The sequence below is a fragment of the Apodemus sylvaticus genome, chromosome 5, assembly GCF_947179515.1.
Source record: "Apodemus sylvaticus chromosome 5, mApoSyl1.1, whole genome shotgun sequence".
NCBI classification, from domain to species: Eukaryota; Metazoa; Chordata; class Mammalia; order Rodentia; family Muridae; genus Apodemus; species Apodemus sylvaticus.
This window is the reverse complement of record NC_067476.1, coordinates 50,478,155-50,499,350: the sequence shown is the minus strand read 5'-3', so window position 1 is coordinate 50,499,350 and position 21,196 is coordinate 50,478,155. Positions and strand designations below refer to the sequence as shown.

Genomic DNA, 21,196 nt, shown 5'->3' with positions numbered 1-21,196 from the left:
ATGGAAATAATTTTTCATATATTTCTGACCATTTAAAAATCAGAGGTGCTATATTTGGTATATGTGGCAGGACCATTAAATAAGTAAAACAAAATGGCCCTAAGTTGAACTGCCACTTAAATACAAAGGTGCTTTCCTAATGGATTTCAAAGCAATGCAGGGAATATTCATAAGGGACAGGGACAAAGCTGGCTCACACAGACACTAATTTTTCTAGTATCAGGGCCCTTTCTGTAACTCATTATTAATGCTTGTTTTAGGTTTTGTTTGTGTTTGTTTGTTTTGATTTTTTTTTTATTTTTTAAAGACAGGCTTTCTCTGTGTAGCCCTGTCGATCATAGAACATGCTCTGTAGACCAGGCTAGCCTGGAACTCACAGAGATATTCTGTCTCCTGAGTGCTGGGTTTAAAGGTATGTGCCACCACACCTAGCTTTGTTTTAGGTTTTTTTGTTAGTTTTGTTTTGTTTTCTCTATTCTATGATGGGGCAGCTTTGGAAGATGGATTTCAGCTCCCCACTGGCAGACAGTCCTAGATGAAGAAGACAGGGAATAAAAGCCAAAAGTCTGCCGTGGGACCCACAGAGTTTCTATTCTTTAGATGTTTTCACACAAAAATATCTTTTAAAAAAATTATTTTATTTATATGAGTACACTGTAGCTGTCTTCAGACACATACCAGAAGAGTGCATCAGATCCCATTACAGATAGTTGTGAGCTACCATGTGGTTGCTGGGAATTGAACTCAGAACCTCTGGAAGAGCCATCGTTGCTCTAAACTGCTGAGCCACACAAAATCTCCAACCCACACAAAAATATCTTACAATTTATAAGACCTTTCTAGGTGTTTATGTAGCAAAGATGCTCTAGGACTCTCATCATCTATATTCTACACATTTTTTGATCATGAAAATCTCTTACTTGGAGCTGGCATCCACATAAAAAGCCAGTGAGCCAGCATATGTCTGTAATCCCAGTGTGGAGCGGGGGAGAAGAAAGAGGGGGTCCTGCAGCTTCCCAAGGGGCCATTCAGCTAAATTGGTAGTAAGTTCCAGGTTCAGTGAGAGACACTGTCTCAAAAAATATGGTGGAAGCCAGGCACAGTGACATATACTGGGGAGGCAGAGGCAGGTGGATCTCTATGAATCTGAGGCCAGCCTGCTCTACAGAGGGAGTTCCAGGACAGCCAGGACTACACAGAGAAACCCTGTCTTGAAAACCAAAACCAACAAACTAAGCAAAAGTGGGGACGCTATGGAGATCAAGGAAGATACTCAATGTTGACCTCTGGCTTTCACATATAGGGACACACATGCATCTATTCCAGCACATGCAGATGCATGTGTACCTGCACACACACACAGAACATATATACACATACATGAGTGTGCATGCACGCAGACACACACACACATACACACACAGGCACACCTCCTTCCATTCATCTTGAATTCCTTCAGATCTCATAATTCCTTAATTTCATGAAGCTTTTTAAAACACCATTTCATACTGAAAATCCTAGATATGTCTATGTGTGATGAAAGTCATAGAGGAATTACACTTTTCTGGAACTCTGTGAGACAATAATTTCTCTTATACATTGGGAAATGGTTGGAAGTCAGTATGTTATATATATATCATATATAAAATATATATTAATACAAATATAAAAATACAAATATAAAACATTTTGCTGGTCTTTTAGAGTTTAATCCCCAGCACCTACAATGGGCAGCTCATAACTACCTGTGAGTCCAGCTCCAGGGGATTTGACACCCTCTTTCTGACCTCCACAGGCAGCTGCCCACACATGGTATATACGCATATATAATTTAAAACATAATACATTTAGAAAGAAAAGAATCCATAGCATCATTCTATCCTATCACCTGGCATTTTCTTCTGGAGAATCATTGTGATCTTCATGTGTCTTTATTTCTCTCTGAGAGCAAGTCTGAGGTGCTTCTGTGGCAGGGTAATAATTCCCCACAGTCATGCCAGTCACACAGCAGCCACTGAGCATGTAAAATGTGGCTGGCCTTAACTGAGATGTTCCCTAAGTGTAAAGCACACACGAGAGTTTAAAGACACTACCAAAGGTAAAAGATACCCTTTTATGCTGATTATATGTTAAATAATATTTTCAACTATGAATTAAATATATGATTGAGATTAATTTTATGTATTTCTTTTTTAACATGTTCCATTCTTCTCTAAGAAAGTCAACAGACATTTCAAACCACTGGGACCTAAGTTAGCAACTGGACTAGAGATTGGTAGGGGGCCCTTCTAACTGAAGCTTTATTTGGTACAAAGTTCTTCAGCACAAAGTAGACACTGGGGCCAGATCCTGGTTCAGGACTTTCTCAGCCATCTGTCCTGGTCCTCCAGGGGAGACCCTGTGCTTCCCTCCTCCCTGGGAGGCTCCAAAATCACTTTCAGATGCCAGAGTGACTGCAGTCACATCTGCCTTCCCGGTGAGTGCTAGAGGCCTTACCCTTCTCTCTAGACTGCGAATGTGGCAGTCCTGAGTGGAGTTCCTTCTGACGTTCACAGTTTATTAAAAGAAACCCCAGGCTCTGGCAGGCTGGCAGCCAGCACGGTAAATCACAGAGCATCCACATTTCTGATGTGCTTCAAGCACTCTTGCGACTACCAGGAAATGCCATTCACAAACGGCTCAGGGCAGCACAGAGCCTCACTGACAGCTCCACTCCAGCAGCTGGGAGGAGGCACCGCCCTTCCCTTGTCTCCAGCAGCTCACATTCCAGAGGATCCACTCCAGCCATCCCGGGAATTCCCCCAGGAAGTGAAGCTGGGTTTGAATTCTGAAGGCCAAACTGGGAGGCCTGGAGGCGGGAGGAAGGAAGGTAGGGAAGGGAGGGTTGGAGTGGGGAACATTGGAGTGCTGGGTATGTGCTCTGCACACTTATGGAACAGAAAGCTCTATCTAAAGTCTCATGCAGCTCAGTCTCAGCAGAGACGTGCACAGCGCGGCCACACAAGGCAGACTAGCGATGCTAGGTAGACCAGTGTTTAACCGCATAGCTCTGGCTGTCCATTGGGGTGTGAGGGGCCTGGCAATAACACTTACTATTCCTATTAGTCTTAAGTGCCTAAATCTGTCAGGCACTGTCTGAAATAGTCCACCTGCAAGCCAAAGCATGGTCAGGTCAGCAGGCCAAAATGGAGAGAGAATCCATGCTGACTGTGGCTGCCTCTGTTTACCCATGGGTGACTGGAAACCTTGGAATGACAGCATCCTCTAGCACAGGCATCTTTCTCACCAGAAGTGGTGACTGCTAAGGAACACAGGAGTGGCCCTGTCCCCTGCCCTCCACCCCCACCCCCGGGCCTCACAAATTTCACTCTCCATGTTCAGTCTCTTTAGTAGTCAGTGAGAACAGGAGAGCCAAAGGAAGCATTGAGGAAGCGTTGCGTGGTCTCTGATTTCTCGTGGCATGTCCTGTGGTAACGTGGGTGTGGAATGTCTCCCAAAGGCCCCTGTGTCAAGGCACCGTCTCCAGCCCTGGTACAACTGGCAGGAGATGCGAGTCTCTAAGAGGCAGGAACTAGAGAGCGGCCTTCAGATTGGTGGAAGTGTCTCCCTAAAGGTAATAATGGAAACTTGGCCATTTATTTTTCTCTTAAGACAAGGACAATTTTGCTCCACCAGGCATACCTACCATGATATGCTACCCAAAACCCAAGTACCAAGCCAGCAGAGCCTATTGACCACGCCCTGAAATTTCTAACACTGTGGGGAAGAAATCTTCTCTCTTGATGAGTTGGTTATCTCTGGTATTTGTTAAAGTCATGGAAAGCTAACAACATTATACACAGTCAAGTGTTGATCTTTTCAACCATAATAAGAAACTAAGCCAACTCATCTTTTCTATAGCCACTAATTAAGGGGGTGTTACCTTCCGGGACACCCAGGGAAGAGGCTCCTTTGGAAAGGCAAGAAAGCCAGCAGAGGGTACTCAGATACCTGACTTTGGAAGTAAAAGACAGTTTCTAGCTCCCATGTAACCTGAACTTAGCTGGAAGGAATTCTTTGATAATGAAATTAAAGTTTTCCTTTGAATTTTAAGGGGCTTTCCTTAGCTTTCGGCAAAAGCCCCTATTACTGTGAAATAGACTGTACGTGGGAGAACATGCAAGTGTAAGTTCACAGCACAGGGATCACAATGGAGCAAGTGTCCAGGCGCCCGCCATTCAGATCAGAAGCCGGAGCATCTGAGCATGGCCAGGGCCATCCAGGCTCCCGCTTGTCATGTTTGCTGCTATATTTTAAAAAGATGTATTTATTTTATTTTATATGGATAAGTACTTGGCCAGCATGTATGTATGTGTACTATGTGTGTGCCCGGTGTCTGTGGAAGTCAGAAGTGGGCATCAGATCTCCTGAGACTGGAGTTATACACAGTTCTGAGCCACCATATGGGGGCTGGGAATGTAATTTGGTTCCTCTACAAGAGCAGCAAGTGCTCTTAACCGATGAGCCATTCATTTAAGTTCTGAAGCAGGGTAAATAAAATAACACAGACAGTGGTTTTCAAGCACTGGAATGATCTTGCCAGGGTAACTGGGCCTCCTTTGTCTCTCGCAGCAATGCTTAGCCACTTCCGCCCCTTCAAAGAGACAAGCACACACCTGAAACAAATGCTTTCAATTTCAGTGAAAAAAGTAGACTTCTCTTCAAAGGCTGTACCACAATGACAGACAGACAGACAGACAGACAGTAGATGGTGGTGGATGCTTCAGATCTTACAAGCTTCATTAACATTCTGCCATTTGATGGAAGTCACAGCATCACTTTTTAATGAAGGTGGGAGGATGTTTATCACTATAAGGAAATAAACTGGGGACCAATTCCAAATAGAAAATGAAGGCACAAGAAAGTTCTAGTTTCTCTACTAACACACTGTACCAACTCTGCTGTAGCCTCCTGTTGTCTCAATGGGCACTTTGTTGCCAGAAGACTTTGGTGTCAGTTAACTGAATGCTTTTTTGAATGAATAAATCCAGAAAGCAAACGAATACTCTTGCTTTTTAGTTCTGACACTTACATGTTGCTTTTTAATATTATTCCAAATTTAAAGAAGAGTGAATTTACAATTCAAAAAAAAGCAACATAGTGCACAGCTCAGAATTACAGAAGAGCTTGCTAGGATATCACATTTGCTTCCTCTCTCCTCTCTCTCCCTCTCCCTCCCTTCTTCTCTCCTGCCTCTCTCTCTCTCACACACACACACATACACACACACACACACACACACACACACACACACACACACTTTTGTTATTCCTAGATGATGTGAGTTTCCATTTCCAGGCAAAATTCAGAAAAGGTTATAAACTCTCTGGAAGACAAATTAAAAATTTAAATCAAGAAATAGAAAAGGCTCTGCAGTATTTCCTTCCTGCTTGGGGGGACTCCGGGGAGAACAGGAGCTCCTGGCCGGCAGAGCGCTGCTTTCTGCATAGAGCCACCTAGTGCTCAGGACTATGAACTTGTTCTTCTTCAGCCACAGGTTGAAAGAGTAAATTCCAAAATCACAAACAGATTTGACAAGTCATTATGTTTATAGGCGAGTGCAAATGCCAGCTGAAGATGAGTCTTCCAGATAGATTTTATTTCAGGGACTATTAGCCCTGTTAATAACGATATTATCTCTGCTTCTGCCCAGAAACCAGCTGCAGAAAAATGTCAACTCCAGAGAGAAACACCAGCCGGCTGCTCACAGCTGTCCGCAGGATCCCAGGGAACCGTATGAATGAATCCTGGCTGCGGTCAAGAAGCATCTACAGGGGAAGCTGGCAGCAGACTTTTGGTGGGCATTGGGTGCCACAGGAGCATGTTAGAAGTATGTTTAGTTACTCGTTCACGTTAAGATGGGTACAGGTTGTAGACTAGCTCGTTGTTCTCTCTTAGGCAGGATTTTCATATACTCTGCAGAATTTATACACTCAATGATAAATTAGACATGGCCACAGGTCCATCCTGCCTCACAAGGGTCCCAGGTGAGAGACACAGGTGTCAATGATTTTAGGAAAAAGAAGGAGCCCTGTGAGAAGAGGACTGATGTGGCCCAGACAGAGGCAGCTGGATCCCAGGCCAATCAAAGGAGCTTGGTCCAGTGAGAATCACTAATCTGGGGACTCTCACTCGGGGCCCTAGCGTCCTGCTTCGTGGTATGAGCACCCACAGATGGAAAGTTTCAGCTGTCTGTCAGCAAGTGAAGTCATGGATGCTATGTGTTGTTTAGGAGAATGAGAGAGGGTGGGAACTGAACCAGGTGATCTCTGAGGGGCTCTTACTCAGAAGACCATTGAAGTGCCACATGTTCTTGCCTTGGAATCTTTCACCAATAGAAAGAATCATCTCCATAATTCTAGATAAACCAAGTCTAGCCTTGATGCTTAGTGTGAATTAATGATTATATACAGTTTTATCAAGAGAGGAGTTAAAAGTAGGCAGAGACATTAAGAAGAGTAAGAACTGATGTGGAAAGTGTGTGTATGTGTGTCTGTGTCTCTATGTGTGCGTGCGTGTATCCATGTATGCATTTGGTGTGTATATGTGTGTATCCTGTGTTCATGTCTGTGTGAATGAGTGTCTATGTACCTCTGTGTGTGTCTCTGTGTATGTGTGAGTGTGTGTGTCTGTGTCTCTGTGTGTGCATGTGTGTGTCTATGTATGTGTCTCTCTGTGTATATGTGTGTGTATATGTGTGTACAATTCTTCTCAGGAGTTAATTCCCAAAAGAAATAGTTATGGTCTTTTCTTGAACTTAGAACCCTGACCATGGTTAAAGATGTTCAGTGTTGAGCTAGAGAGAACTCAGTGGTTAAGGGCCTTTGTTGCTCTTGCAGAGGATTCAGGGTTGGTTCCCAGTACCCACATCATAGCTTACAACCATCCTTAACTCCAGTTCTAGGGGATCTGATTAACCTCTTATGACCTCTATTAGCACCAGGCACGTACATGATACATAGGCATACACATAGGCATAACACTCAGACATAAAATAAAGCAAAATAAAGTAAGTCTTTAAAAGGGGGAAACTTGATGCTGGCAGTGTGCACATGACAGCATTGGGGCACTGACGGAAAGACACCACATTGGCTCATGTAGGCACTGGACTAAAGCTCTGAGGTGTATTCAAGTACCTGTTTTGGTCAAAGGAATTGAGAACAGTTGCTGAAGAAGTTTGTTCTCAGATGTCCTCAGGACTACCACCACATCAGCAGGGAGGGTGTCTCTGTTTTTCTCAAGAACCCCAGAAGCATCATATAACACCTAGAAAACAGACGGCAACACGTGCAAGTTAACAGAGGCAACTGAGTGTGGCTAGTGACACTGGCGGGCTGTCTGAGCAGCCATTCCCTGGCACTGGATATAAACTCATCCTGTCGTGTAACATGAATCCTTTGACTACCAAGCACCAGATAAAAGAGAGAACTTGTACTTTTGACAGGTCAATTTATCTTAGCTTCCTGCGCAGCTATCTTTGAAGGAAAGGGTCCTATGGAAGATATGGCATATAATAAAATCTAAAATACAGAGCGTTCATCATGTATGAAGTGCTAATTCCCATTCTGATAGGGAAGTAGGAGGAGCTTAACAAGGGTCTGAATGAGGTCAGGCAGACACCACACTGGGGCAAATGGGCTACAATGGGCCTTTGGCTCATGACCACATGTCCTCACTGCCTCTTGAGGCTCCTGTGGGATCCGAGCGATCACTCAACGAGTCTAAGTTCTTGATTCTCAGCAACGAGGGAATCCAACGTAGAGGTATTTGGAGGGACAGTCCACAAATCCCTGGAGTGTATGGTGGTTTGAATGAGGATGCCCCTACCTAGGCCCATATGGTTGAATATCTGTTGAGGTGCTGTTTAGGAAGGATTAGGAGGTGTGACCTTGATGGAAGGGTGTGTCACTAGGGGTTGGCTCTGAAGTTTCAAAGCCCGTGCCAAACTCAGTCTCAAACTCAAGTGCCTGTTTCAAAAAAAATTCCAAACTCTCCCTCTCCTTCTCCCTCCCCCTCTTCCCTCTCTCTCTCCTTCCTGCCATGATGATCATTGAGTCCCCCTCTGAAACTATAAGAAAGCCCCCAATTAAAACTTTGTGTTAAAAGTTGGCTTGGCCGTGCTTTCTCTTTATAGCAATAGTAAACCAAACTAAGATCAGTGGTAAATAAATTCAGGAAAAAAAAAAAACCCACAAAGCAGAGAGAAACTTATCCTAGAAAGGATAAAAAGAGAAAGGGGAACAGGGTAGAAAATGCATATAAGGGGACAGACAGAAAGAGCAGTGACAGGAAGAGAGGCACAGAGGACACGGAAGGCAAGTATCCTTTCAATGAGGACAGAAATATGGAAGATAATTTGTGCACATTGTGCATCAACAGAAAAATTCCAAATGCCTTCCGTTGACCCCACTCGTGTTTTGGATCTTGAGCCTTAACAAACCTCCTGGGCACTGGTCACAATGTAATTGGTTTATCTGGGAGAGAGCAGCAGTGAGCTTCAGGTCTTACATTTAGATGGAAGCGTGATACCTAAGCAGCGGGAGTGCCGGTTCATGTGTTAAAAGTTTACCATCTGGATGAGTGAGACTGTGTCCTTTCACTAGACATCTCTTCAGCCCTACGGCGTTATCAACCATCCTGTGTCAGCTGCACTCCAAATGACTTCAGAATGAGAACATGCACCGTGAAACCCTGCAAACACTGTGGTATGGTTCCTGTCTAGAGCTCTGGGCCAGCCCTCGGGGCAGGAAGCAGTTGTAGCACTGTAGGCCACTGCATAGGCCAGCACCACGGAGGACATGAAATTAGAATCAAAAAGTAAAGCCTGCGAGCAGTTTCGTGAGCATCCCCATGGAGGTGGGGGCAGGGGAACACAGGTGCTTTGTTGTTCTCAGGTCCTATAACTCCCACCCCTCTTACCGGTCCAGCATAGTGCTGAATGCCGAAACAGAGTTCCACTCCTTTGGGCCTCCAGAAGAATTTGCACCGTAGGTTATCTTCAAATTTATCTGTGTGCAGAGAAGAGACTGGAGTGCTCATCTCTAAGTGGGACATCTCTCTCTCTCTCTCTCTCTCTCTCTCACACACACACACACACACACACCAAGACTCAGGGATCATTACAGAAGAAGGGATGGAATGAGTTGGAGGGAGCAGATGACCAGAATGAAAACAGGATTTGCTGCACATGACAGTGCAGTTGCACACATGGACTCGCAACAGCTCCAACATACAATCTATGACTATGTCTATGTCACATAACACAAGACCTGTACTGGATCAAACCGACCCCAAATGTCAACATGAGAGGAATTCATGAAGTCTCATTTCTAGCTGAGGATAGCTTCTAGGGGGAGGAAGAGCCACATATAGACCTAAATGGACTTAGAGGGCATGAGAGAGGAGGGGTTACACACACACACACACACACACACAATTGAAAAGGGAAGGTAATGGTAGAAGGGAATAGTGGAAGAACTGGAACAGAGAGGAATAGGGGGTGGATTTAGTCCAAACACATCATACACATGTATGAATATTAAAAAAGGGAGAGGAAGGTCTAAGATGATATTTGATAAGGAAATAACATTATTTCTGCCAGCAGGAATAGGAGGACATGGAGGATTGTGGGTGGTGATAGATTTGAGCCACACATTTCTACCAGGACATTGAAATTCATCTAAAAAAACAATTTTTAAATTTAAATGTATATTTACATGCATGTGCATGTTCCTGCTTATTCCTGTGTGCACGTGTGCACTGTATGAGTGAAGGTGCCAGAGTAAGCCAGAGAATGGTGGATGCTGAAACCCTGGTGAGTGGCGTTAGAGCTGGTTGTAAACTGCCCAATAGGAGAGTTGAAAACCAAACTGTGTTCTCAGCAAGAACAGCAAGTCCTCTTAACTCCTGCGCCATCTCTCCAGTGCACCAAGGTCCATCCTTTTACAACCCACCAAGTGTCTGAAGTAAGATGGATAAATGCTTTCTTAAAACTTAAAACACCTAATGCCTTGAACCGAGTTCCACTCTCAGCATGTTTATCTTTTTTCCTAAATGGTACCTACCAACCAAGGTCTGGTCCGTCCCTTGGGGAAATCGACTTTCCTCATCCAGAAGGGCCAGAAGGCCCAAGGGTTTTTGGAGGAACATGTCCAGGAGCGGGCGATTGTCTTCATACTGCACCAGGACAGCATCGACGTCTTCGTTCTTGTACTCCATCTGGAGGAAAACAGACTGGAACTCTCTGGCCTGAAACTGACCTCAGTACCACCAGGACATTTTTAGCTTCAACTTCCTGAGTCTGGCCATATTGAGTCATGTGAGTAACTTTAGGTGTGTTTTGGCACATAGCAGAAGAATCTGTGCATCACAGCTTCAATACCATGCACGCAGACTGTCAAATTTACCAGTCTGTGAACCGTGTGGGAAGTAGATTTCCATGTCTGGGGATTCAAGAATATCTGTTCCTCCTCCCAGGAGACCCCTCTGTCCCTGCGGATTAGATGCAGAGACAATGGGAGATGATGAAGGTGAATATGGGTTCTAAGAACCCTCGTCTTGGGCTCAGGGTCACCTTGTGTCTTTTTGGACGCCACTATAGATATTTGTAGTCAAAACCGGAGAGAACTCAACAATATACATGGAAGAATTTTGAAGCAAGAATTAAATAATTGGCCTGTCACCAGCTCCACACAAGTGAGGAAATATACCTTTCCAGAGAAATCAGGACCTTTTTTTTCCTCTCCCAGATTAAATTTGTTTATTTTGACAGGACTGTTTTGCCAGTGGTTTTTCTGTAGCCTTTTACCTGACAGCCTGACTGACCAGGTTTTTGCTTCAAATTGTGGGCAGCCTGACATCTCCCCCACCCCACCCCGTTGCTTTAGTTTCAGAATCAACCACTACCTGCTCGAGAGCAAACACGTGCTGATTGAAGTAGTACTGGATTTGTTCATTGGCAATATTTATGCAGAGCTGTTCAAAGGAATTCCTCTGGAAATCCTCAAAGCCAAAAATGTCCAAGATGCCCACATTCATCCTGTCCTCTGCACTACTGTGAGAGAGAAAGAAAACAAATCAGGAGAAGTCACGTTTATCTCAAGACAATGAGAGTACAAGTCCACATGTCTACCAACATCTAGATCCACTCGGGAGAAGAGGCCTCTGCCTCCGTGGGGACAATAGTTGGAAACTTACAATGAAATTCTTTTTTTTTTTTCTCTTTTGAAAATGAAAATAAATAGAATTCTTTAAAAATAGAATTCATTTGTTTTTAAACTCATCTCTGCTTTATAACAGATTTCTTTTTGAAAAAAATGGATATTTTCTTTATTTACATTTCAAATGTTTTCCCCTTTGCAGGTCTCCCCTTTGGAAACCTTCTATCCCATTCCCCCTCCCCTTGCCTCTATGAGGGTGCTCCCCCACCAACCCACCCACCCACTTCTGTCTTCCCACCCTGGCATTCCCCTACACTGGGGCGTCAAATACCCTCAGGCCTAAGGGCCAATCCTCCCACTGAAAAATAGAACTCTTTCAAGGCCAGCCTGGTCTACAGAGTGAATCCCAGGATAGCCAGGGCTACACGGAGAAACCCTGTCTCAAAAAACCAAAGAAAGGAAGGAAGGAAGGAAGGGAGGGAGGGAGGGAGGAAGGAAGGAAGGAAGGAAGGAAGGAAGGAAGGAAGAAAGGGATGAAGGAAGGAAAAGAAAATAGAATCAGACTCTGAGCCAGGCATGATGACATATACCTGTAACCTCAGCACTTGGGAGCCTAAGATAGGGATTGTCAGGAGTTCAAGGTCAACCTGAGCTACAGATAGATAGATAGATAGATAATAGAACAAACATCTACTCAGAAGCTTCTATGCAGATGACACAAGGGGGCCTTGGCTATATATTCGCCCATCTACTCACCCCCATGACCTGCTTCTAATGAGACTTTAGAATTTAACTGTGTCCATTCCTCTATAATACAGAAAAATACTAAAGACCAGGAGAGAGAAAGGAGTTATAATAACAGTAACAAGAGAAAGTCTGTGCTTTAAAGTTTTTCACAAGATGTATCAATTATTTCTAAAAATGCCCCGAGGAGGACGTGTCAACTTCACTTTTACAGAGAAGGAAATTGGCAGACTGTTCAGCTGATGAAGCTGTAGATATCAGACATGAACCAGGTTTATCCAGCTCCCTGCTAAGCCTCTGCCCAGCAATAGCTTTCAGTCATTCTCTCGGGAGTAAATGCTTCAACTCTCCTGGTTCCCACTGATGCTCTAAGAGGTGAAAGAGGGAGCCCTTTGCCTAAAGAAAACCCAAGAGGACCTAAGGTTCTCTCTGTAAACTCTAAAACACCAGTAGATGAATGATCACTCCAGGCCTCTGCTTCCAGGGCGTGGGAGGTACTTACCATATATTTTTATCTGGCTGCAGGAGTGTGTTGATTCGATTCACAATCCAGCTGAACAGCCTCCCATAGAGGGCCTTAGACATGGCATCCCTGACGTCTTCAGCCCTGTCCACTGTGTTGGCTCGGACAATGGTTTCACCTCGTGTGACCACACAGTGGGACGTGAGGGCCTCCTGAAGCTCTTCAGGGCTGATACAGAGCACAGAGGCCGCTGGAACACAGAGTAAGTATGACCCTAGGCATGCGGCCACCTCATCACACAGCCCATGCCAGCCAGCAGTACAGCCTCCTCTGTGTGCCTGGCTCTGTTCTTCAGACTGTACTTCACAGTCAAGACAATCAAGCAAGGTCCCTAACTCCAAGAAGCACCTGGGCTGGACGGCACAACTCCCAAACTGTTCTGAAAGCTTTCTGTAGGTATTTAGTAAGAAAAGGTGTGAGGGATGGGTCTGAGAAAGCAGAGGACATGGTCCTTTATCAAATAAGTTGCAAGAATAGACAGTCACAAACACATGAGATAATAAAGGCCCTAAATAAGAGTGTTACAAATTAACACAAAAAGATGTTTGTTTTGTTTTGTTTTGGTTTGGTTTGGTTTGGTTTGGTTTGGTTTAGTTTGGTTTGTTTTGGTTGGTTTGATTGTTTTGGTTGTTTTGGCTGGTTTGGCTGGTTTGGTTTGGTTTGGTTTGGTTTGGTTTGGTTGGTTTTGTTGGTTTGGTTTTGCTTTGGTTTGGTTTGGTTTGATTTGGTTTGGTTGTTTTGGTTGTTTTGGCTGTTTTGGCTGGTTTGGCTGGTTTGGTTTGGTTTGGTTTGGTTTGGTTTGGTTTGGTTTGGTTGGTTTGGTTGGTTTGGCTGGTTTGGTTTTTGCTTTGGTTTGGTTTGGCCTGGTTGGTGTAGTTTTTGCTTTGGTTTGGTTTGGTTTTTGGAGTCAAGGTTCTCTGTGTAGCCCTGAATCTCTTGGAACTCACTCTGTAGACCAGATTGGCCTAGAAGTCAGATATCCACCTGTCTCTGCCTCCTGAGTCCTGGGATTAAAGGTGTGTGCCACCACCATTGATTAGTCAAAAGATTTTTAGTCAATTATTTGGGGGACATGGACTCTGTAGCCTAAGCTAGCCCCAGGTTCTGGGTCCTCCTGTCTCCTTGTCCCAAGCACTGTGATTGAGCTCTGTGGCATCATATCCAGCAGTTGCTTCATATCCATAAGCAAGCCTCACCCTTTCACCATGATTGCTGGTAGAACTTACAAAATAGGTAGCTGCTGCTCTCTGTCCTATGGATACTGATTTCACAGATACAGAAAGGGGCCAAACTTTTATATTTCTTTAAAACAGGTAAATGGTTTTAAAAAGGAGCAAAGGTGGAGATCTACTTTGTAAAGTTACTCGCCACAGACTGCTTTTTTTGCAGCATAGGGGTGAAGGCTGCTAGTCCACAGGATAAGTTCTGGGAAATGTTGGCTGGTGGATCCTTCTGGAGCTAGTAGGAGGATGAGTTACAGCTGAACAATACCCTACAGATTCTTGAGAAGCTGTGGATACATAGGACATATGCACTTTGACAAGCACTTAAGCATCAATTACCATTTTCCAAAGCTTCAGGATCAGGTACTTCACTTTTATCAGTCTGGTGTTGAGAGGAAATGGCTGCAAACTCAATGTTGCCGATATTCAAAATCCCAGCCAGAATTCTGTACACAGAGTGTACTTCCTGAAAAAGACAGTGAGAGCCATGCTCGGAGGCCATTACCACTTAACCCGACAAATCCCTCACCCTTGAGTTGAAAGTATCATAGCTGTCCATCAATCTCTCTTCTACCTCTCTCTGAACATATGCACTTTCCCCGTTCTTCCTGAAGTTAGAGGCGGTGATGTCACTAAACATTAACAAGCAGACAAGTGAAGCAATGTGTGCCTCCTCGGATTCCGGACCCTGTGGATGCGAGCACGCTTGCTCTGTGCTTCCTTTCTTACTATTGCTGGCTAGAACCCCAGCAACCTGGCCTCAGCCATATCTTTAGAGCATCAAAGGACCATGAGGATGGAGATGTTCTGCCACCTGGCATGGTGACCCAGAGAGAAACGACCGTCTTTGTTCTTTAACTTACTCCTTAGCTGCTGTAATTAATCCCAACTCCCAAATGGGCCTTTCTTCAGAACAAGAGAATAAATAGATGTCCCTTCACCTCTTTTGGGTATAGCTTTTTGTAAAATATCTCAGAGGGCATCCATTGATGGCTTACTAGGATATCTCAGAGTTACAAGTTGTAGTTATGCATGAAGTGAGCACATAGTTTGAAAAACTGACTAGAAATAAACCATGATATTATATGTCAGAAGAAATAAATATCTTGTCTCTAGTTCCTAGCACAAGAGTTGTCAGAGTAAACAGAGCTTTGTTGTGGCAACAAGTACCTTTCAACCATGCCTGGGTTTATGTTAATAAGTAAAGCTTTGTGGACTTACAACTTGAAATTGAAGAAACTGGTTGCTCAAGGGGGAACCGGTCTTAGAACTCTTAGTCCTTTGACACCAATAGGCTCTGGAGAGGGCTAGGACTCCAGACTGAGTTAATCACCAATGGCCAATAATTAATCAGTTGTGTGTGTGTGTGTGTGTGTGTGTGTGTGTGTGTATGTGTGTGTAATTCCACAAAAACCCTAAACAGAATAAGGGAGCTTCCAAATAGGTGAATCCATGGGGTGCTAGCAGGGTACATGTCCAGAGGACTGAAGCCCCTTACTATTTACTGCCCAATAAGCCTGCAGAATAAACGTTTTCCTGAATTCTGTGATCTGGTATGTCAGCTGGTCAGGCTATAGAATAAGGCCCCGGTAACTTCAGAACCAGTCGGAGGTGTAAGAAGCTTGGGGCTTCCCATTGGTGTCTGAAGTGGGGGCAGTATTGTGGGACTGAGACCGTAACTTGGAATATCTGATATTAAAGCTACACAAACAGATTTCACAGAATTGTAAGTCTCTGAGTTGGTGTAAGAGATTGATAGAGGATTTTAGAAAAAATTAAAACTCAGATATTTGATGGCATAAATGTGAATAAAACTCATTCAGATTACCTAAGTCCTGTTTTCATGTTCAAAGTTGAACATCTAAGTAGCATTAATGGGTTAAACATAATGCATACTTTATATAAATTTTACATTTTCTCTATGTGAAACAATAAAACATCCGATTGGAAATTTTCAGAGTTTTATGCTAATAAACAAAACTACTTCCATAAAACATATTCAAACGGGTTATTTGATTTAATACTCTACACAGCAGTCAAGTAATAGGAACTGTCACTAGACCACTGATAAATACTCCCCCACCCCTGCCCCCCAAACAGAGCCTCCCTGTAGACATTACTCAGCAAAGCCTGGAAACTGAGCGCAGGCTGTAACACTGACATCTACTGGATGCCTGATAAAGCTACAAAGACAAATGAGAATTCAAAGCCCTGCTTCTGCCATAGATAAGTACATTCTTCCAAATTCTAAATCAAGGGCAAGATGTCATGTTTCTGACTTCAAGAATCAGTATTTAATCACATAACTTAAAAGTGGCTAAGAGGAACACCTACCAAATGGGTTTTTTTAAGAACTTGCCTGGATTTAACATGACAGCCCCTCATTACCGTGATCAATACAGGGTGAGTCCTGCCGCATACATCAAGCGACTCCCTACAGAGGTAGATCTGAGAGTTTGAAGCCAAGGCTGAAGCATCGAGTTCCACATCTGCCATGTCTGGACCCAGCCTCCTCAAGGGGTTATCTGAAACGCTCCTCACGCTTAAGGAAAAGTTTCGTTCCTCTAACGAATACACACGGTCCCTACCATACGTACGAGCCATGACTTCTCCCCAAAAAAGGCTGCAAGCACTTTAGCAGTAGGACGGTGAGCTACAAAGAAAATGGCCACCCGAGAGTGTGCTCTCCAGATGAGCAGCTCGCCACGTTGCTCGCCACGTTGCTTCTCCGGCCACATTCTCATAACGCTATGCTCAAGGAATCAACAAAAGCAGAAACCTACCTTCAGTGAGAACATTTAGAGTCAAACACCGTGTGGACTGCTGGGGCCTGTTTCCTCGGGTCTCCTTCCTTGGCTCAATCCAACTCATCATCTTTTCTCTTAAGGACTTACCCTCAGTGTGCTCCCCAGGCTACACCTCTGGGAGTTCCTGCCACTCCTTTAGCCCAGCTCGGGGAGGGGAGGAGTAGGGTCATTACTTACTCTTTTCGGACCTAGGAACTTCCACCTACCACAGAGGTCAGTTCAAGACCCATATCCAGCTATGCTAGAGCTCCCCAGTGCTGTGTCTATCACGAACAGCTCCACCTTCCCCAAAACTTCTTGATCACACAGGAAATCTTTTTCACTTTCCATCGCTCATTTTCCCTCTGCCTCATCACAGTCTTTTCTAGACTCTCAGCCTTTCCTATTTATTTCTAGTTTCTAACCTTCTGAATGATGCAGCGCTAAAAACCTTTCTCAGAATGAGAGTTTATCAAGAAGGTTTAACAAGCCCTCCAATCGTGTCTATACCACTCACCCTCGGTAGTGGGGGAGGGGAGTGCACGTCTCCATCCATCGAAGCCTTCTTTTCACGGATATCTAGGCAAGTGTTGCCTGGATGGTATTGAGGCCACGTTCAAAGTTAAGGAGTACTTAGTGCTGATCCGCTGAAACCATTCTGGCCTGGCTCCCAGGCCCCTCGGGCCACTGTCTTTCTCACACCTCCCTAGAAATTTATGTCATCTCTTTCTTTTCTCAAAATCTCTGATTTTTTGCCAGTTCTGCCTTAAGCACCATATCAGGGTCAGCTGAGGATTAGTACATCTTCCTTACCTCTTCGGCGGAGGCTCGTGACATTTACAGCCTTAAAAGTCAGTGCATCCCAGCCTCAAGACTTTCTCTTAACATATAACTCTTTGGAATCTCTTTAAACGTATTACTTTCATTTGTGATATATTTTGAAGAAAGAAAGAAATTTTGCCCTGAACACTAAGGCCCTGAACTCACCTCTGTGTCCAAAGATCTAAGTGCATGTGCACTCTCAATCATCATATGTAGCAGCCAGGTTTTCAACTCAACTTACATAGTACGTTAGAATGCGTTTACCAGCAGGGCCGGCACTATTTGATATTAAACAGAAACAGCGTGGTTTGGCACAGAAATGAAAGAGGTGGGATCTTCTCAGTTGGGTTTAAGGTCAATCCCCCAGGTCCCTTGCACACAGTTTCTGGAGGCTCCTTCTACCACAGAGGTTTCCTCAAGCTGCTTCCATGGTGAGGCATTCCTTTGAATGCTTTTAGCTCATGTCCTGGAATTAAAATCTACCCTCCTAGGTCCACACTAAGGTTTGCATGCCATAATTTTGTGGTACATGGTTATGGGAGGAGGGAGGGCAAACAAACACTTGAGTACCCACAGGGAACTAGGAACCTTCTAAGAAAGGACTGGAAATATAATTTTAATTGAATTCCTAGTTCCTTTAAGCTCTATTGAGAAATGACTGGCAGGAAATCGTTAGAGAAATTGTGTCCTGTCAGCTATTTGGCATCTGCTGCCTGACTCTATACAACCGAGTCTTCCTGAATTTAGTCATGCTACTGTGACTTTATAAACATGACATAAAGTGAGATAACCCAGCAGAACAGGTTGTCTGCAAAGATATACCATAGATTTTAGGGTCAGAGAGATAAAAATCCACCTCCTCCCTGCCATTTCTGAAGCTACTAATTAACTTAGGCTGGTTATTCCCAGATGAATTGATGTGGGACACGGGGAAGATGCACACACGGTGGCACAAGGTCACATTCCTGCTATATACCAGAGAGATACACATATTTGACATACTGTCACACTCCTGTTATAAACTGGGAAGGTATGCACAGTGACATAGCATCATACTCCCATTACATACTGGGGAGATACACAGTGACATACATATAGTGATATCCTATCACACTCTTGCAATTACATGGTCGAGAGGATACACAGCAACAGGTCACTACACTCTTGTAGTTTGTTAAACAGGCACAAATTAAGAATATTTGCCATCTTTCTCATTTCGTTTCATACCCAGGTACACTGGCATTCTTTCCTTCTCCTGGGCCCAGCACTCTATGCTCAGGAATGGCCTGTTTCAACGACATATACTGAATGAAAGGCTAAACTATCTGTTCTATTACCAGCAGCTGTGCTGGCTAGTTTTTACATCAACCCAACACAAGCTAGAGTCATTCCAGAAGAGAGAACCTCAGCTGAGAAAATTCAGCCACTAGACTGGTCCATGGCCAAGCCAATGGTGTGTTTTCTGAATTGATGACTAATGCTGAAGAGCTGGGTTTGCTGTGGGCAATATTATCCATGGGTTGGTGGTCCTGGGCGCTATAAGAAGGCAGGATGAGCAAGCCATGAAGAGCAAGCTGGTAGGTGTCTTCTATGGCCTCTACTTCAGTTCCTCCCTCCACATTGCTATCCTGAGTTCCCTAAACAAGCTTTAAAATTAAATAAACCCTTCTCTCCCCGAGTTGCTTTTGGTTATGGTACTTTATACCCTATAGCAATAGAAACCCTAACTAAGGCATAAGCCTATTTTTATCAGAATAGTATCATTGTGTGTTCTCCTCCAAAGCCAGGGCCAATCACATCATAACCATTCTATCGCCATCTTTTATTCACTGAAAGCAAGCTATCATTTCCTCTGAGGGCTCTCTTCACAGTAGGGCCTGTTTTCTTTTAAGGACACATGTCCCACACTTTGACATGATCTTGGCTTGTACTTTAAATGGCTTCATTTCCCCCTTTGCGCTCTCAACCCTTCTGATGATGTGTAATTGATAAGAATGAGTTCAGTAAGTTAGTTACCATAAAAAAAAACAAAAAACAAGATACAAACAAACAAAAAAACCTTCAACAATGCAGGGAACTGTTAAACTGCTCTCAAAAGACCCGAGAGAAACAGATTTCTATTTTTATCTTAACTTTTGGGATACCCCTTCCCCCGTCCATTTATGGTATGTGAGAAGCCAACAAAAACAAAATGAACAGGAAGCTAGAAAAAAAAAAGGAAGGTATGATTAGGACTAAAATAAGCTATGCTAGGGAGGAAAGGACCAGTCAGACTCTGGATTACAGAGGCAATCTTCATCCAGAGTGGTTGTCCCAAAGTAAACAGAGTGTTTTATAATCTAATCAAGATTTAACACTAACCTTCCTCCTAACCACTCACACTCTTTGCCAGCAAAGAGAAAGAACCTGTATGTTCTTACAAAACTGAATGGCATAAAGCCCAGAAACTATGAAATAATGTAGCATGGAACAATCTTAGAGTTATAAATACCGTGTGTCAATCCTATCATATATTTAATAGTGAAAGCCTATATGTAGAATGATGATCTTGGTGTTATGTGTACAGCGTCATTAACAACGTGTACATGTACCAGGGAGAAAGTGGCTGTGGGGATGGTGGGAGATTTTAATTAGCTTGTCATATGCACAAGGAGCTACTTGCAAAAATATGATTCTAGAGCTTATCATAGCCCTCCTTTCAGAAGTGATATCAGCTCAAAACAGGCCAGAATTCTATTATAACCAGGGTGAATTTATGATGATGATAATAATAATAATAACAATTTCTAGGTGCTTGGACTATAAGTCATGCCTTTTATAATTCATGCTCATTTGGGCATCATGTTCCAATTCAGATTCTGTTTCAGTAATTCTTAAATGGACCAGGAATCTGTATTGCAAACAGTTCTCAGAGAATAACAAAGTTATGCTTAGACCACTTATTGCATAGACATAGCTTATCTCCCAGCTGACATGCATTTAAAAACTGTCCTGCAAGCTAGAACACACACACACACACACATGTACACGTCTGCTCTCACATCCATCTATGGGCATCCACAACTGAATTTGTTTCTCTGCCAACCAGCATGTACCTTGTCAGTGAATCCAATAATCCTGAAGCAATGCTGAATGGCTTCAAACTGTTTCTGGTAAGACTCTTTAGAAGTGATGTCCTGCATGACTCTTTCAGTTTCGGCAGCTATATATCTAAATAAAGCAGAACATGACCCAACACAGTGAGCACTCACTTAGCAAACAGCACCATAGGGAAGGCAGGAGACACCTTGGTTTCTTCCCTTCCCAGCCTAATACTGTGGTAGAGAGAAAAAACATGGCTGGAGTTGAGCTTTTGGTCACTCTTAAAAACCATTGCCAGGGCTGAGATGTAGTTCCTGCCCACTCTCTTGCATGTTTAACTTAATAGAATGAGTCTCCGGTTATGGAAACAGCTCCATTTACTCCTAGGTAATGCAGCTGCATTACTGAACACTCATTCAGACTTAACAAGGACCCTTCTCTCCACCAGCAGCAAGGGGTTTTGCAAGAAAACCTACCTAGGAGGCTTTTCCTCAGGAAGTCTGAATTCAGCAAGTTTCTTTTGGTGATAAAGGCCAGCATAAATATAGTAAAATATGTGAAAATTTTTCTCTCCCCTGAAAAAAAAAATATATTGAGGAAGAAGCTTTATTTGTAAAATTTATAGGAGGCTTTCCAGACCTAAATAATTGATTCCATTTCCTTTCTGTATATGATATTATTTCGCAACAAATTTACATAAGCGGGCAATTAAATAAGTTTCATCCCAATGACAAAATATTAACCAGCACAACAGCACTTTACCAAGCACATGTATCTTCACTATAAACTGAAGATCGTTCTAGAACTAAGTCAGGTAGC

The 21,196-nt window shown here is 43.6% G+C and overlaps 1 protein-coding gene across 1 annotated transcript in view; it reads right to left on the bottom strand.

Moving 5' to 3' along the window:
• The window catches only part of Myo3b (myosin IIIB), a 333,329-nt gene that overhangs the window by 160,269 nt on the left and 151,864 nt on the right, over positions 1-21,196 (bottom strand). The window contains exons 14-21 of the mRNA XM_052182659.1: positions 20,854-20,952; positions 20,392-20,506; positions 14,028-14,154; positions 12,445-12,655; positions 10,945-11,092; positions 10,104-10,257; positions 8,959-9,047; positions 7,176-7,305 (exon numbers count right to left, since the gene is read on the bottom strand). Of these exons, the coding sequence (XP_052038619.1) occupies positions 7,176-7,305; positions 8,959-9,047; positions 10,104-10,257; positions 10,945-11,092; positions 12,445-12,655; positions 14,028-14,154; positions 20,392-20,506; positions 20,854-20,952 (1,073 nt within the window). The remainder of the gene's footprint in view (positions 1-7,175; positions 7,306-8,958; positions 9,048-10,103; positions 10,258-10,944; positions 11,093-12,444; positions 12,656-14,027; positions 14,155-20,391; positions 20,507-20,853; positions 20,953-21,196) is intronic.